The sequence below is a fragment of the Oncorhynchus masou genome, chromosome 14 (genome assembly GCF_036934945.1).
Source record: "Oncorhynchus masou masou isolate Uvic2021 chromosome 14, UVic_Omas_1.1, whole genome shotgun sequence".
NCBI lineage: Eukaryota > Metazoa > Chordata > Actinopteri > Salmoniformes > Salmonidae > Oncorhynchus > Oncorhynchus masou.
The window spans coordinates 9377991-9395052 of NC_088225.1; the positions used below are offsets into that span (position 1 = coordinate 9377991).

A 17062-nucleotide genomic window follows, 5' to 3' on the forward strand; every position below is an offset into this window, starting at 1 on the left:
GATAAAGCCATTTTTGGACTTATATTAATGATATGTACCCATTGATTCTTGAAGATTATAAATTATTAATGCCTCATGAGTTTAATTCATCTGTCGTACCCCATCAGAACCCAAACTATAAGCTTGTTTTAGTCAATGTTTGCAGACAAAGTAAATGTAAAAAAACACTGTATAGCCTTAAAACATGGTTAAAACTATTATTTTAATAACATTGATGGTAAGTTATTGCATCCTTAGCTCTGTATATAAATTGAAAGTGGTTACATTTCGCCAACCCCATCACTCAGCTTTGAACCAAAACAGGGGAGTGTGCTTTGTTATTGTTTCAACTACCGATTACAGATTTAATAAAAATATAATAAATGAATTACAAGGCCACTGAATAACAAGGAGTTGTATAGATTCATCTATTCAAGCGCTCATCAATATCTGATTCTTCCTCCTCAGTGACTGGCCCAAAATGTTGCACTAGTCTGGCTCTTGATGTACTGTCCCTTGGAGCTGAAAGAATTAGTAACAAAAAGGTTTTTAATTCAAAAAATTTGCTGGAATTCTGATTCTCCTTTTGTTAAAAGTGCATTTTCATCAGAGACAGACAACAGTTAGAGACAGGGAAAGGTTGGATCAGACCTGCATGTAATGTATTATGTACTGTGGGTAGATGGTACTAGACCGGCCTATGGCACGGCAACAAACGTTTAATATGCCATGATACAGTATGTTTGAAAGGAAAAAGTCAGACCAGGGACCCAGAGTCCTGTGTGGCTCAGTCGGTAAAGCATGGCGCTTGCAACGCCAAGCGTCGTGGGTTCGATTCCCGCTGGGACAACCCATATGTAAAAGTAGTGGCCCCAGCCGACTTGTAAGTCGCTTTGGACAAAAGCGTCTGCTAAATGGGATATATTATATATTATATATATTTATAAAATTAAACACCTAGACGGGATGGAACTTACCAACAGAAGTGGATGTAGTTGCCTTCCTGGTTTGAGGAACAATCTGTCCTCGCTCATCTCTTTGTCTCCATCTGAACCTAATCCCTAGAGGCTTGTTTGTCTTTTTCTTCTTATTGTCCTAAAAAGTGCATTTCAATTATCCTGGCTGGCCCACTAATAAAAGTCTCCCACAAGCATGGCTTGCTTCTGTACATATGGACCACAAGCAAGACTTTGATTTTCACATAAGGTGAAGTGATTTGTCAGCTGAGGAAAGGCACCTGCATTAGACCCATGTTCTGGCTCACTCACACAGCTAACATGTGTAGAAGTTCACAAGGATGCTAACAAGTGCACCCTTGTGCCTCATGCTCAATGGGCAATATCATTGATGCCTGTGATCAGGTCATATCACGGAGTCTACGTTTAAATTCACATTTGTGCCATGTGGGGTCTACTTTGACAAACAAAAAGCAATGATAAATCATAATGCTGTGGTGCTGGAGGTGTGTTGAAAATATTTATGCACATATGGGAGCTGTAGGGGTTACATTACCAGTAATGTATGACTTGCTACATTATCCGTTCTGGTTTGAGCTCCTCAGCCAGCCTTTTTGCCTCGTTAATGGCCTAGTCCAGTTGGGCTTGTGGGTCCTTCTCTTGGTTGAGGTCCTCAGCAAGGCGTTCTGCCTTTTTAATAGCCTCATCCAGTTGGTCTTGGGGGTCATACCATCTCAAAAGAAATAACTTCCAATCCTAACACATTCCTTCACATACAGTGGGGAGAACAAGTATTTGAGACACTGCCGATTTTGCTGGTTTTACTACTTACAAAGCATGTAGAGGTCTGTAATTTTTTATCATAGGCACACTTCAACTGTGAGAGACGGAATCTAAAACAAGAATCCAGAAAATCACATTGTATGATTTTTAAGTAATTAATTTGCATTTTATTGCATGACATAAGTATACATGGAACTACAACTGAATAAAACACCATTAGCCATCATGCATTGCTTACATTCAATTCTATGCTAAAAAGTCTGTTCAGAAAAATCGAAAACAGTACATATAGGCATACGACTACAATGTTTTAATAGGGATTAAATAAAGACAAAATATATATATTGTAATGAAACATCCCACTTCTGACACCAATATATTGAAACTGCAGGGAGCAGGTCTCGAACCCTTGACCTTCTAGCCCGAGGTACAGCGCGTTATCGACTGTGCCGCAAAAGCATGCTTATAAAGCCAGGGTCGTTACAATATAATGTAGCGACCCGCACAGACAGCTGTGTGTTATGTGTTTGGCTAGTAGGTGGTTGTGTTGTACTTACCAGTACCCAGTGTTCGCTGGGTCCGACATGCCAATCAACCTGCTATCTGCCAATCACGGAAATGCCTGGAATGTTCTGATGCCGGGCATCCTGGCGGTTGGCGGAGTGGCGTGGAGGGGGGTTGGGCAGGGGGATGGAGCATTGGAAGTTCAGACCAGGTTTAGCCTTTGTTCTCTCTCTTACGTCTGGCCTTCACAAGAGAAGGTCATGGTTGGCTTGGGTGGTATCTTTCGTTTATTTGGCGTGGGCTACGGCCAAACAGTAGCCTGTGTAAAGTTGGGTTAATAAACCGTCAATTCGTAAACTCAACCCTCTGTCTGGACAATTGTTCCTTTATGATCTAGTCAGGTCATTACAATATTCATATTCAAAAATAATAAATTAAATACAGGCTATCGCGTCTATGGTTGTTGCAAAAGCTTGTGTGTCGCCAACTGGTTAAATTTGTGTCGTTTCGCACGAATTAAGTAGCACATAAATTTGTGTGTTTTCGCACAAATTGAACCACACAAAAATGCACAAAAATGCACGAAATCTGCTGAAACACATTATGTACATATATGCGCAAATTGAATGTGAGGTTGGGCTGAAACAACAACTACGGAGTTGAAGGAAACAGTTGATAAGATACAAGAGATGCGATACAGGGGAGGATGGATGGGTCAGAGGGATGGATTTTGACAGTAAATGATGCCATCTCCCGTCTGAAGAAGGGTCATGAGAATCACGTGAAAAAGCTGCTGCTGTCTCCTTAGATGCTGAGAAGGTATTTGGCTTTTCTCTTAAGAACCCAAAAAAAAGTTTGGTTTTGGACCTGGATAGGGGTCCTCTATTCCAATCCTAAAGCAACAGTATTTATGAATGGAATTATGTCTCCTTTTTTTAGTCTTTCTAAAGGCACAAGGCAGGGTTGCTCGCTCTCCCCTCTCCACTGTAGTTTTAGAGCCTCTTGCGACAATGATAAGAACAGATCCAGAAATTAGGGACGTACATCGAGGAGAATGCTTATGTATGCAGATGATATTCTACTGCTGGTCTCTGATCCTCTTCAGTCTGTACCATAGTTACTTACTTGTATTGAATCATATTTCAAATCAAAGTTGATTTGTCACATACACATGGTTAGCAGATGTTAATGCGAGTGTAGCGAAATGCTTGTGCTTCTAGAAAGAGGAACTTACAACAGAGGAACTTGAAACTTTCCACCCTCTCTACTACTGTCCCGTCGATGTGGATAGGGGGCTGCTCCCTCTGCTGTTTCCAGAAGTCCATGATCATCTCCTTTGTTTTGTTGACGTTGAGTGTGTGGTTATTTTCCTGACACCACACTCTGAGGGCCCTCACCTCCTCCCTGTAGGCCATCTCGTCGTTGTTGGTAATCAAGCCTACCACTGTAGTGTCGTTTGCAAACTTGATGATTGAGTTGGGTGCGTGCATTGCCATGCTGTCGTGGGTGAACAGGGAGTACAGGAGAGGGCTGAGAACGCACCCTTCTGGGACCCCAGTGTTGAGGATCAGTGGGGTGGAGATGTTGTTACCTACCCTCACCACCTGGTGGTGGCATGTCAGGAAGTCCAGGGCGGGGTCACGAACCAGGGTCTCGAGCTTAATGACGAGTTTGGAGGGTACTCTGGTGTTAAATGCTGAGCTGTAGTCGATGAACAGCATTCTTACATAGGTATTCCTCATGTCCAGATGGGTTAGGGCAGTGTGATTGCGATTGCGTCGTCAGTGGACCTATTGGGCGGTAAGCAAATTGGAGTGGGTCTAGGGTGTCAGGTAGGGTGGAGGTTATATGGTCCTTGACTAGTCTCTCAAAGCACTTCATGATGACGGAAGTGAGTGCTACGGGGAGGTAGTCATTTAGCTCAGTTACCTTAGCTTTCTTGGGAACAGGAACAATGGTGGCCCTCTTGAAGCATGTGGGAACAGCAGACTGGGATAAGGATTGATTGAATATGTCAGTAAACACACCAGCCAGCTGGTCTGCGCATGCTCTAAGGACGCGGATAGGGATGCCGTCTGGGCCTGCAGCCTTGCGAGGGTTAACACGTTTAAATGTTTTACTCACTTTGGCTGCAGTGAAGGAGAGCCTGCAGGTTTTGGTAACGGGCCGTGTCAGTGGCACTGTATTGTCCTCAAAGTGAGCAAAGAAGTTGTTTAGTCTGTCTGGGAGCAAGACATCGTGGTCCACGACTGGGCTGGTTTTTCTTTTGTAGTTCGTGATTGACTGTAGACCCTGCCACATACCTCTCATGTCTGAGCCGTTGAATTGCGACTCTACTCTATGACGCTTAGCATGTTTGATTGCCCTGCGGAGGGAATAGCTACACTGTTTGTATTCGGTCATGCTTTCGGGCACCTTGCCCTGATTAAAAGCAGTGGTTTGCGCTTTCAGTTTTGCATGAATGCTGCCATCAATCCACGGTTTCTGGTAGGGGAATGTTTTAATAGACGCTGTGGGTACAACATCACCGATGCACTTGCTAATGAACTTGCTCACCGAATCAGCGTATTCATCAATGTTGATGTTCGACGCTATGCAGAACATATCCCAGTCCACGTGATTGAAGCAATCTTGAAGAGTGGAATCCGATTGGTCGGACCAGCATTGAACAGATCTGAGTGCGGGTGCTTCCTGTTTTAGTTTCTGTCTATAGGCTGGGAGCAACAAAATGGAGTCGTTGTCAGCTTTTCCTGAAAGGAGGGTGGGGGGGGGGCCTTATATGCGTTGAAGAAGTTAGAATAACAATGATCCAGGGTTTTGCCAGCCCGGGTTGCACAATCGATATGCTGATAGAATTTAGGGAGCCTTGTTTTCTGATTAGTCTTGTTAAAATCCCCAGCAACAATAAATGCAGCCTCAGGATATGTGGTTTCCAGTTTACGTAGAGTCTAATAAAGTTATTTCAGGGCCGTCGATGTGTCTGCTTTGGGGGGAATATACATGACTGTGATTATGATTGAAGAGAATCTTCCTGGTCGTAATGTTGGTGAGTTGACGTTGCTCTTATATCCAATAGTTCCTCCCGACTGTATGTAATAAAACCTAAGATTTTGTGGGGTAACAATGTAAGAAATAACACATGAAAAACTAAATACTGCATAGTTTCCCAGGAACCCCCGAAGCGAGGTGGCCATCTCTGTCGGCGCCGGAAGTAGAAGCATATTTTAGTATGTCAGGCTACAAAATTAATTGGAATAAGTCGGAAGTAATGCCAATTAATACCGTATGTTACTCTGGAACAGTTACCCCTATTTAATTTCAAATGTGTTCCTAATGGGATGGGATGACATATTTTGGTATTAAATTGAGCTCAAATTTGGAAGAAGTGATTTTGATTTGATCCACTACTAGTCAAGATTAAGACCAATGTAGAAAAATTGGAAAATAACTTTCTTTATGGGGAAAGATCAACGTGATTAAAATGGTTGTAATCCCACAATTTAATTATATCTCTGCAATGTTGCCTATTAATAATCCAGACCAGTATTTTAAACAATATGACAAATTAACTAAATACTTTTTGTGGGATAGGAAAAAAACTGGATTAATATGAAGATGTGCTCACCAAGGGAGGTAGGAGGCTTGGCTTTATCAAATGTTAAATTTGAAATGGCTAAATTGGGGCAAAAGGTATTCTGGCTTGGATTGGATAACAATAGAACGGGAACTAAGTTATCCTTTCACTCCTGTTGATACTCTGTCACGTAGTCTCACAGGGGAGAGGTCTGTTGATACTCTGTCACATAGTCTTACAGGGGAGAGGTCTGTTGATACTCTGTCACATAGTCTTACAGGGGAGAGGTCTGTTGATACTCTGTCACGTAGTCTTACAGGGGAGAGGTCTGTTGATACTCTGTTAAATGGTCGTACAGGGGAGATGTCTGTTGATACTCTGTCACATAGTCTTACAGGGGAGATGTCTGTTGATACTCTGTCACGTAGTCTTACAGCAGAGAGGTCTGTTGATACTCTGTTAAATGGTCGTACAGGGGAGATGTCTGTTGATACTCTGTCACATAGTCTTACAGGGGAGAGGTCTGTTGATACTCTGTCACATAGTCTTACAGGGCAGATGTCTGTTGAAACTCTGTTAAATGGTCGTACAGGGGAGATGTCTGTTGATACTCTGTCACATAGTCTTACAGGGGAGAGGTCTGTTGATACTCTGTCACATAGTCTTACAGGGGAGAGGTCTGTTGATACTCTGTCACGTAGTCTTACAGGGCAGATGTATGTTGATACTCTGTCACATAGTCTTACAGGGGAGAGGTCTGTTGATACTCTGTCACATAGTCTTACAGGGGAGAGGTCTGTTGATACTCTGTCACGTAGTCTTACAGCAGAGAGGTCTGTTGATACTCTGTTAAATGGTCGTACAGGGGAGATGTCTGTTGATACTCTGTTAAATGGTCGTACAGGGGAGATGTCTGTTGATACTCTGTCACATAGTCTTACAGGGGAGAGGTCTGTTGATACTCTGTCACATAGTCTTACAGGGGAGAGGTCTGTTGATACTCTGTCACGTAGTCTTACAGCAGAGAGGTCTGTTGATACTCTGTTAAATGGTCGTACAGGGGAGATGTCTGTTGATACTCTGTCACATAGTCTTACAGGGGAGAGGTCTGTTGATACTCTGTCACGTAGTCTTACAGCAGAGAGGTCTGTTGATACTCTGTTAAATGGTCGTACAGGGGAGATGTCTGTTGATACTCTGTCACATAGTCTTACAGGGAGAGGTCTGTTGATACTCTGTCACGTAGTCTTACAGCAGAGAGGTCTGTTGATACTCTGTTAAATGGTCGTACAGGGGAGATGTCTGTTGATACTCTGTCACATAGTCTTACAGGGGAGAGGTCTGTTGATACTCTGTCACGTAGTCATACAGGGCAGATGTCTGTTGAAACTCTGTTAAATGGTCGTACAGGGGAGATGTCTGTTGATACTCTGTCACATAGTCATACAGGGGAGATGTCTGTTGATACTCTGTCACGTAGTCTTACAGGGCAGATGTATGTTGATACTCTGTCACATAGTCTTACAGGGGAGAGGTCTGTTGATACTCTGTCACGTAGTCTTACAGGGCAGATGTATGTTGATACTCTGTCACATAGTCATACAGGGGAGATGTCTGTTGATACTCTGTCACGTAGTCTTACAGGGCAGATGTATGTTGATACTCTGTCACATAGTCATACAGGGGAGATGTCTGTTGATACTCTGTCACGTAGTCATACAGGGGAGATGTCTGTTGATACTCTGTCACATAGTCTTACAGGGGAGAGGTCTATTGATACTCTGTCACGTAGTCATACAGGGGAGATGTCTGTTGATACTCTGTCACGTAGTCATACAGGGGAAAGGTCTGTTGATACTCTGTCACGTAGTCATACAGGGGAGAGGTCTGTTGATACTCTGTCACGTAGTCATACAGGGGAGAGGTCTGTTGATACTCTGTCACGTAGTCTTACAGGGCAGATGTATGTTGATACTCTGTCACGTAGTCATACAGGGGAGAGGTCTATTGATACTCTGTCACGTAGTCATACAGGGGAGAGGTCTGTTGATACTCTGTCACATAGTCTTACAGGGGAGAGGTCTGTTGATACTCTGTCACATAGTCATACAGGGGAGAGGTCTGTTGAAACTCTGTCACGTAGTCTTACAGGGCAGATGTCTGTTGAAACTCCCAACCCAATTTTGTTACACTCAAAATAGGTTGTGGAGAACAGTACACAAGATATGTGGAATTTCACATCTAAAACATGGATACTCATCATTGTGGCACAATCCTAGGCTACAGATAGGAAAGAAGTCAGTGTACTGGAACAGTGGCCAATGAAAGAATTCATACTATAGGTGATCTGTACAATGAAGATGTTTTAATGTCATACTCAGATTTGGTTAAAAAAATATGATGCGGGAGACGAGGGACATTTCTGTAAATGTTTAGATTTGAGAGAATGTTTGTTAACCAGCTATCAACAAAATCCAGGAAAGAACCCAATAGCTGAGTATTTGGAATTACCCAAACGCAAAGCAGCCATTTTCTACTCAATATTTAGTCATTTGCAGAGTAAAGACTGTAAAAACCTCAGAACAATATGGCAAATTGACCTAAAGTGTGAAATAGAGGATGATACCTGTTTGAAGATCTTGTCCAGCTCAGGGAGCAACATAAGGGAAGCCAGGGGGAAACTTACTCAAAATAAGATACTATATAGCTTTTATTGGACACCAACAAGGCTTCATAAAATGGGGCTGACCAACAATTCTCTGTGTCGGAAATGCCAAAAACACACTGGGACATTTTTACACGCAATATGGAAATATACATTAGTGCTACCTTCCTGGAAGGATGTTTTGAAATATCTGGAGGAATGGTGGGGCTTAACAACTCGAGTTTTACCCAGAATATGTCTCTTGGGCGATAGAACAGAGATACCTAATGTAACAAATGAGGAATTTGCACTGATCACTGTTGGTATGTTTACAGCAGTTGGAGTAATCCTTAGAGTTTGTAAGGGTCATGCGACTCCTACTCTGAAACAGTGGATAGAATCAATGTTGGAGGTAGTATCTTATAAACAAATGCTTGCTAGGATCACTGGTAGAAACCAATTCTAGAAGCTGGACACGTTTTCTTTGTCATGTCTCTAAAGACTGGGATGTGATTACTTATGCTTGTGAACCCATTTAGGTCTGTATTGTAACCTATGAGATACTATTTGACTGTGTATGTGTGCTATGCTGTGTATATGTGCTATGCTGTGTATATGTGCTATGCTGTGTATATGTGCTCTGCTGTGTATATGTGCTATGCTGTGTATATGTGCTATGTTTGAGGATATGTCTTAAATGTCATGCTCAATGTTTTTATGCTGTACAATGTTTTATTTTTATGTTTAATAAATACATCATTAATAACAAAAAAAAATGGAAATATCACATTTACATAAGTATTCAGAACCTTTACTCTGTACTTTGTTGAGGCCCCTTTGGCAGTGATTCCAGCCTTGAGTCTTCTTGCATATGTCGCTACAGGCTTGGCAGACCTGTATTTGGGGAGTTTCTCCAATTCTTCTCTGCAGATGCTTTCAAGCACTTGTCAGGTTGGATGGGGAGCGGCGCTGCGGCACAGCTATTTTCAGGTCTCTCCAGAAATATTAGACCTGGTTCAAGCCTCTGGCTGGGCCACTCAAGGACAATCAGAGACTTGTCCCGAAGCCACTCCTGCATTTTTTTATTTAACATTTATTTGACTAGGCAAGTCAGTTACGAACAATATATTATTAACAATGACGGCCTACACCGGACGTTACTGGGCCAATTGTGTGCCGCCCTATGGGACTCCCAATCACGACCGGTTGTGATACAGTCTGGATTCAAATCAGGGTGTCTGTAGTGACGCATCTTCAAGACTGCTGCACCACTCGGGCTGTGTCTTGTCTTGTCTTGGCTGTGTGCTTAAGGTCGTTTTCCTGTTGGGAGGTGAACCTTCGCCCCAGTCTGAGGTCATGAGTGCTCTGGAGCAGGTTTCATCAAGAATCTCTCTGTACTTTCCTCCTTTCATCTTTCCCTCAATCCTGACTAGTCTCCCAGTCCCTCCCGCTGAAAAACATCCACACAGCATGATGCTGCCACCGCCATGCTTCACCGTAGGGATGGTGCCAGGTTTCCTTCCAATGTGATGCTTGGCATTCAGGCCAAAGAGTTCAATCTTGGTTTCATCAGACCAGAAAAACTTGTTTGATCTTGGCAACTCCAAGCGGTCTGTAATGTTCCTGTTACTGAGGAGTGGCTTCCGTCTGGCCACTCTACCATAAAGGCCTGATTGGTGGAGTGCTGCAGAGGTGGTTGTCCTTCTGGAAGGTTCTCCCATCTCCCCAGATGAACTCTGGAGCTCTGTCAAAGTGACCATCGGGTTCTTGGTCAGCTCCCTGACCAAGGCACCTTTCTGCCGATTGCTCAGTTTGGCTGGGCAGCCAGCTCTAGGAAGAGTCTTGGTGGTTCCAAACTTCTTCCATTTAAGAATGATGGAGGCCGCTTTGTCTTTGGGGACCTTAAATGATGCTGAAATAAGACAGATGTGTGCCTTTCCAAATCATGTCCTATCTATTGAATTTACCACAGGTAAAGGATGATCAATGGAAACAGGGGGCACCTGAGCTCAATTTGGAGTCTCATAGCAAAGGGTCTGAATACTTATGTAAATAAGGTATTTCAGTTTTTATTTTTATACATTTGCAAACATTTCAAAAAAACTGTTTTTGCTTTGTCATTACGTGGTACTGTGTGTAGATTGAGGAAAAACAATGTATTCAATTTTAGAATGTCTATCACAAAATGTGGAAAAAGTCAAGGGGTCTGAATACTTTCCGAAATGAACTGTATGTTGTGGCTAGACATTACTCTGTGTTGTCATATAGCCTACACGCAGAAGAGCATGACAAGACCATTTATGGAACTATTGTGAAATGGGGCCATCTTGGGAACGTCCCCCCCAGTTGACTGTTGCGTACCAAACGTATTTGCTATCTTGGTCAGACTCGGATCATAGCCTACAGCACACATCTTTGTATATTTGTTTTAAATATTTTTAAGAATCAATACTCAAACAACCTTGTTTAACATGAAAATATGATGTAATAGGGTCTTCAAGATGTACGATGACAACACGTTTACATTTCAGATTTGAAGGCAATTCGTTATCAGTGAGAGAAGGATACGTTTGCGAGACAGATCTCAGGAGCTTGTTGATATTCCAACAGGCCTATGTAGAAGCGGCCTATAAAACCAACAATGTTATTACAATATTGTTGATTTAGTGATAATTAACCAGATTTTTAATCGACAATGATCTAGCTCATAAATGATTTAATGAATAAGATTTGACTGCTTATTTGACCAAGTCACAGACTTGACTATAGGTAAACCTAGGTTGTGTAGGAATCACTTTGACTATGTCTGCAAATAGGCTGTTGACGGCTTATTATGCTTTACACAATAATGGACGAAATCACAGATCGAGCACGTCATTGCGCACTTGTAACATATCATGAAAAGATTGAGGCAAAATAACTAAATTGATTGAACATGGGGCAGCAGGGTAGCCTAGTGGTTAGAGAGTTGGACTAGTAGCTGGAAGGTTGCAAGTTCAAACCCCCGAGCTGACAAGGTACAAATCTGTCGTTCTGCCCCTGGACAGGCAGTTAACCCACTGTTCCTAGGCCGTCATTGAAAATAAGAATTTGTTCTTAACTGCCTTGCCTGGTTAAGTAAAATGAAATTGAGTTAAATATGGTTGAAAAAGCCCATGCATGTAGACTGTTTTTTAATACAGCCATCTCGGTTTTCATTTGAACTATAATTTTATCCTTCACTTGTTTGTAAAAACTGCAGATACTTCGGCAACATTTTTTGTTGTTGTAGTCAGCTTCGTTCTGATGTTATCCGCAGTCACCCACATGCTAGACATCTTGATTCTAAGTTTAGCAGAGATGTTCTGTAAATGAAGTGACGCGGAAGGGCAAAAAAGCATCTAACCATGCACTTTGGCTGCTCTCAGTGCTCTATTGGTAAGAATTTAAGAATCCCCCCCCCCCCCCACACACACACACACACTCTAAAAAAAATAGTTTTTTATGAATACAATAGTTTGTTTCGATGTCTTTATTTTCACTCAGGCAGGAATATCAGAATATAATCATTTGTCTGGGGTGCATTTAGAAGTACCGACTGCCCATGGCTGCGACAACGACTTTCATGAACTTCTGCCAGGTTGCCTGGATTTCAGGAGTGAAAGCGGCTCCGAACTTGGCGGCAATGACAATTGTGAGGACGTCAGCCAACACCTGTAGACAAAAGACAAAGAAGGAAGATGTTAAATAAGACTGTCGGTTTTGTTAGACCTTTTTGTAATTATACGTGTTGCTCTGATTGTTATGTGTAGGCTTACACCAGTAAAGCCTAAAATATAAGCATATTTCTCAAGAGAGAAGGCCTACCCTGAAATTGTCAGGGTCGACGAAGAGTTTGTTGGCGTGGGTCTCGCTCAGTGTCTTGTATGTGGCCAAGATGTTGCCCATGTTCTTCACAGCTTTATCCAGAGCTCCACACACGACCCTGCCATGAGCAGCAACTTTGGGGTTGCCCATGATTGCTGCCGCAGTGGACACATCTCCGAAAGAGCCGAAATAACGCTGAGTCCAGGGGTAGACGATCAGGACTCTGTCATTGCAAGAACACCGAAATATATGAATTATTTCAAATGTATTTCAATTATATGTCTAGTTAATAAATACTCTAACATGCTCCATTCAAACTTAATATCAACTCAATATTAATAAGATAACAGGACAAGTATAATATTGTTATAATTAGACATGATCTCCACTATAAACTATATTAGATGATATATTTGAATGAGGCTGAAGCCATAACCTACCTTCCCAGAGCAAGTGGTCCGACCTCATTGATATCTACTTTGCCCCAGACGGCACTGATGGTGCTCTTCTCGGCGTCTGTCCAGTCAGCCATGTTGTCAGTGTTTGATCTCCGGTTTTCCAACTAGATTCAACAAATGAATGTCTTGTGTAGGGAGACACTTTGTGTCTACTATTTATATCTACGAGTGCACTCCGCCCACTGGAGGGGGCGCATATGATTGGCTCTGGTAAAGATCAGTATTGGCAAAGTGAGCGCTTCAGCTCTCGAACTTGATGACATCAATTCTAATCATGTATCTGTTAAACAGTAAATGTTAATTTATTAGTTGTTAAAGAATCAAGTCTGTAGGTTAGATCCTAAAAGCTGGAAGCATATGTAAAACTATATATAGGCCTATTTATCTAGATTACATGTCCTTCATTGCAGTGTATAAGGCTATGCAAATGAAGAAAAAAATATGAATTTGGATTATGTGATAATTCCAGCCAATTCCGGCCTACTATTTGGCACAGTTTCTTATCTACGACAAAATTATGCCTTCCTTTTTTTTATCGGGGTATTCAGAACGGACCCGCCTTTATAAGTTATTTATTTCAAGACATTAAAAATGATAAGCAGGAATGTCCTGTATTATTTGCAGATAGGTGTGTACCCATGTCCTCGCATGACCTCTGTCTTCCTCTGACTTTTTTTTGTCAATCATCATTCGAAATCCAATCAACCTTATAATTGGGAATCATATCCAACTTCCAATCCCAGAGTAGTCATATCATAGATACAGGCCGTCACTGTAAATACGAATTTGTTCTTTAACTGACTTGCCTAGTTAAATAAGGTTAAATAAGAAATATAATTGTGAAACACGTCACTTTGAATGAATATTTTCCAATTGAACGCAGGTCTTTGAAGGTGGATCTGATTTTACAATATAATTTACAAATGTAATATATATTAAAGAACTCTCCAATCAAATATATAGCCTACCTTTACTTATTTGACATAATGTAGGATAGAACAAAGTTTGCGTCAAAATCTAGGCCTGTTGAATTTCAAATAGCCAATGAAGCTTTATCTTTTGAATTACTTTATTGGAAATATATGCTCGATTAGACTACTCTGAAATATTTCCTTTTATGCAACGAAAAAAGGAAATAAAAATAGTAATAATTATCTTTATAAAAAAATTGCCAAATTCTTGACATCTGTTTCATCTGGTGCAATTGATTTAAATGCATTCAGTACTTTTCAGATACAGTACATTCAGAAGATTACATTTTAGGCTTCAAAAATAAAGTTAATTAGGCATAATGATGGACATTATTAGAAACATAGTCCTATGACATCTTATTGAAGGGTTTAATATGGAAATTCAAACTTAATGTTTCATAAACGCCAAAATAATTATTTAACGTTATTTAGGATATAAAATGAAATTTTGCCAAATAACCAAATATTTAATTTATAGTTATTTTGGCAAAAACAGCTGCGACTTTAGAATGAACCTATTGGAAATATACGCTTGAATACACTGAAATAATACGTTTTATGCAACAAAAATAAATATTTATCAAGCTGTACAATTGTTGCATCTGGTTGGCCTACAATTTAATATGCATTGCGCAAAAAGGAACAAAGTGAACGATGGATATTATTAGAAACATAGACCTCTGACATCTTATTGGAATGTTCAGTATAAAAACGCTAACTTAATATTTGACAAAAGCCAAGATAACGGATCTTACTATTGGATTTTGATCAGGATGGTTACAGAGTAAGGGGAGTGTCCAACAGTAGCTGGGCGTGTCTGCCGATCTACTGTAATATAAAGGGACCTAGTTGTATAGGCAGTCATCTTCAGTTAATTCCTCGTAGATTTAATACAGGTCAATCAAAAAGGAGCAAAATGAGTCTGACAGCAAAGGACAAATCTGTGGTCAATGCCTTCTGGAGCAAGATTAAAGGAAAGGCAGATGTCATCGGCGCTGAGGCTTTGGGAAGGTAAGCCTTCTTAATGAATGAATGATGAGAATGGCTGTGTTTAACCTGCTGACAGCGGCCTATGTGCCTACCCCGAATAAGCATTTTAACATACAATTAGGCAACTACTTTCATTACATTGTAGGCAGACAATGGGAGAAATATGATATGCATAAAGCTTAGAAGTTCAGCATCTAATACAAACGCCTATAATACGAAATATTCTGTACCTTGCTTTGTAGGATGCTGACTGCCTACCCACAGACTAAGACCTACTTCTCCGAATGGGCTGACCTGAGCCCCGGCTCTGCCCCAGTCAAGAAGCATGGAGGCGTCATCATGGGTGCAATTGGTGAAGCAGTCGGACTGATGGACAACCTCGTGGGGGGAATGAGTGCTCTCAGCGATCTGCACGCCTTCACGCTGCGCGTTGACCCTGGAAACTTCAAGGTTGGCCCCAGATAACCTATTGTTTGTATATTGATCACTCTCGACATCAACTATGTCTGTTGCTATGGCTTAATCCTTCAATATTAACTTTTAAAATATACTTTTCAGATTCTGTCCCACAACATCCTTGTGACCCTGGCTATTCACTTCCCTGCGGATTTCACTCCCGAAGTGCACATTGCTGTGGATAAATTCCTTGCTGCCGTGTCCGCTGCCCTGGCTGACAGATACAGATAAAACCATCATGAAAGTCCAAACTTGGACTCCTGTTTCTGCTCTGTTGTTATCACAAAATAAACAGGCAATGAATTAAGTTACGTCCTCTGTTGTGTGCTTATTCCACCACAGTTCACCATCACAAAGTGATATTTAAATTTAATCACTATCACATCTAGATTGAATACATTGCATGAAGAAAGGAAGGGATTAAGTACTAAATAGTGCTTTAGGCGCACCATCCACTAGTTCACTATGTTCTTCTCCATAACTTTGGTTAGCCTATCTAATACGTGTAACATGCATTTTGCTGACCTCATTTAATATTTGATGAATCTGGAGTAGTTACAGATGTGTTGGTAAACTGAATGGACTATATGAAGTTGGTAGAGGCACAATGAAAACCTATTCAGAGACGAACAAATATGTATTTTAGACCTACATGAATGTACAATATTTTAATAACTTTTAAAAATAAACAAGATACTCCATAGAATAGGCTATTTTGTATTTTCAATGCAGTGAATTTGGAAGTGAAATTGACTTTGAAAAACGAACACGTGTTTTTCTGTATATACCACACACACACTCACTCTCATTCTGGAAGTTTCGTGCCTCGACTTTCTTTCAACCAAAACACCTTTCGGCACGGCGGCATTTTGTAGTTTATTTTGATACTTTAGTAATTAGGATTATTTTGTAATAATAAAGTATCCTTGCGCATCTCTGAACCTAAATGTCTGTAAGTTAAATGGTTTTACTATTTCGTACAAACATGTCTTTTTTTATACATTTGTGGAGATTTAGTCTCGTAGGCCTACTAGTAGGATAGTCTCTCGGGTTTTTGTTGCACGCCCTTGTTCCTGATCGTTTTAACGCGCAGGCTTGGTTTTACCCGCAGGTTAGGCGCAGACGTAGCCTAACATATGGGGGAAAAGATTACACATGAAAGTATTTAAATTCATATGCAGTTTTGCACCGCAAACTTTGTTTGATGGGACTATGTGAATTGATGCAATAATTCTTGGAACACTATTTTGTATGTGACTCACCATCATCGGATTTGTTTGAATAGTCCTGCATTAGTTGCCAAAAAAGATGCCGCATCAATCAATGCGCCTATTAAGTAAAACTCACAAATCATCTTTTAGATCTTTTAAATCATGGTGGGGCAAAAACTAAAAAAGTGGGATGCATGCCAGGAAAGCCACTACATATAAAAACAAAAAGCAAATGTCGTTTCTACTGACAATTGATATGTACAAACTAAGCCGTAAAGGGAAGGAAACGGATAAAAATGCAATCCGTCATTTCGACATTGTTGAATTTGCGATTTCCAACTTGTTAAGTAATATTTATGTACAATGGCCGATGAGCACCGATGTATTTTTCTATAATTTCTCTTCATTATTTATCTTAATTGACAATGATTACAAAGGATTTGTCAGTAGAATGTCAACTTGATGACAACGGATGACTGATGATCAGTCCAATCAAAGCTACTGTAGATATAACGCGATTTGATATCGCTCTATCTGTGGCCAATGACCTTGAGCCTTCTTGGATCGGCACTTCTAATATAACTATGGCAGAACCCAAGGGGCTAAAAAAAACATGTTCGTATGCGGCTTTATTAACTCAATGACATGTTTTGCCATCCTCTTTCCCGACCTCATCAATGAATATCCCAT

At 40.9% G+C, this 17062-nt stretch overlaps 2 protein-coding genes across 2 annotated transcripts; one reads left to right on the top strand and one right to left on the bottom strand.

Annotated features, from left to right (window-relative positions):
- Window positions 1–11935: 11935 nt before the first annotated feature.
- LOC135554131 (hemoglobin subunit beta-1-like) lies at window positions 11936–12883 on the bottom strand. Its single transcript, XM_064986206.1, has 3 exons — window positions 12727–12883; window positions 12287–12509; window positions 11936–12133 (listed from the first exon to the last, which is right to left on the bottom strand). The coding sequence occupies exons 1-3, from the start codon at window positions 12816–12818 to the stop codon at window positions 12005–12007; spliced, it is 444 nt and encodes a 147-aa protein (XP_064842278.1). The 5' UTR covers window positions 12819–12883; the 3' UTR covers window positions 11936–12004.
- A 1691-nt stretch (window positions 12884–14574) lies between these two features.
- LOC135554133 (hemoglobin subunit alpha-like) lies at window positions 14575–15468 on the top strand. The gene is made up of 3 exons (XM_064986208.1): window positions 14575–14726; window positions 14948–15155; window positions 15264–15468. The coding sequence occupies exons 1-3, from the start codon at window positions 14632–14634 to the stop codon at window positions 15390–15392; spliced, it is 432 nt and encodes a 143-aa protein (XP_064842280.1). The 5' UTR covers window positions 14575–14631; the 3' UTR covers window positions 15393–15468.
- Window positions 15469–17062: the final 1594 nt, after the last annotated feature.

Bases quoted from the DNA above. Each gene is read 5' to 3' on its own strand.
- LOC135554133 (XM_064986208.1), top strand. From the start codon at position 14,632: ATGAGTCTGACAGCAAAGGACAAATCTGTGGTCAATGCCTTCTGGAGC. The intron at 14,727-14,947 runs GTAAGCCTTCTT...CTTGCTTTGTAG, and splicing joins GGCGCTGAGGCTTTGGGAAG to GATGCTGACTGCCTACCCAC. The intron at 15,156-15,263 runs GTTGGCCCCAGA...TATACTTTTCAG, and splicing joins TTGACCCTGGAAACTTCAAG to ATTCTGTCCCACAACATCCT.
- LOC135554131 (XM_064986206.1), bottom strand. From the start codon at position 12,818: ATGGCTGACTGGACAGACGCCGAGAAGAGCACCATCAGTGCCGTCTGG. The intron at 12,510-12,726 runs GTAGGTTATGGC...TTGCAATGACAG, and splicing joins GGACCACTTGCTCTGGGAAG to AGTCCTGATCGTCTACCCCT. The intron at 12,134-12,286 runs GTAGGCCTTCTC...TTTTGTCTACAG, and splicing joins TCGACCCTGACAATTTCAGG to GTGTTGGCTGACGTCCTCAC.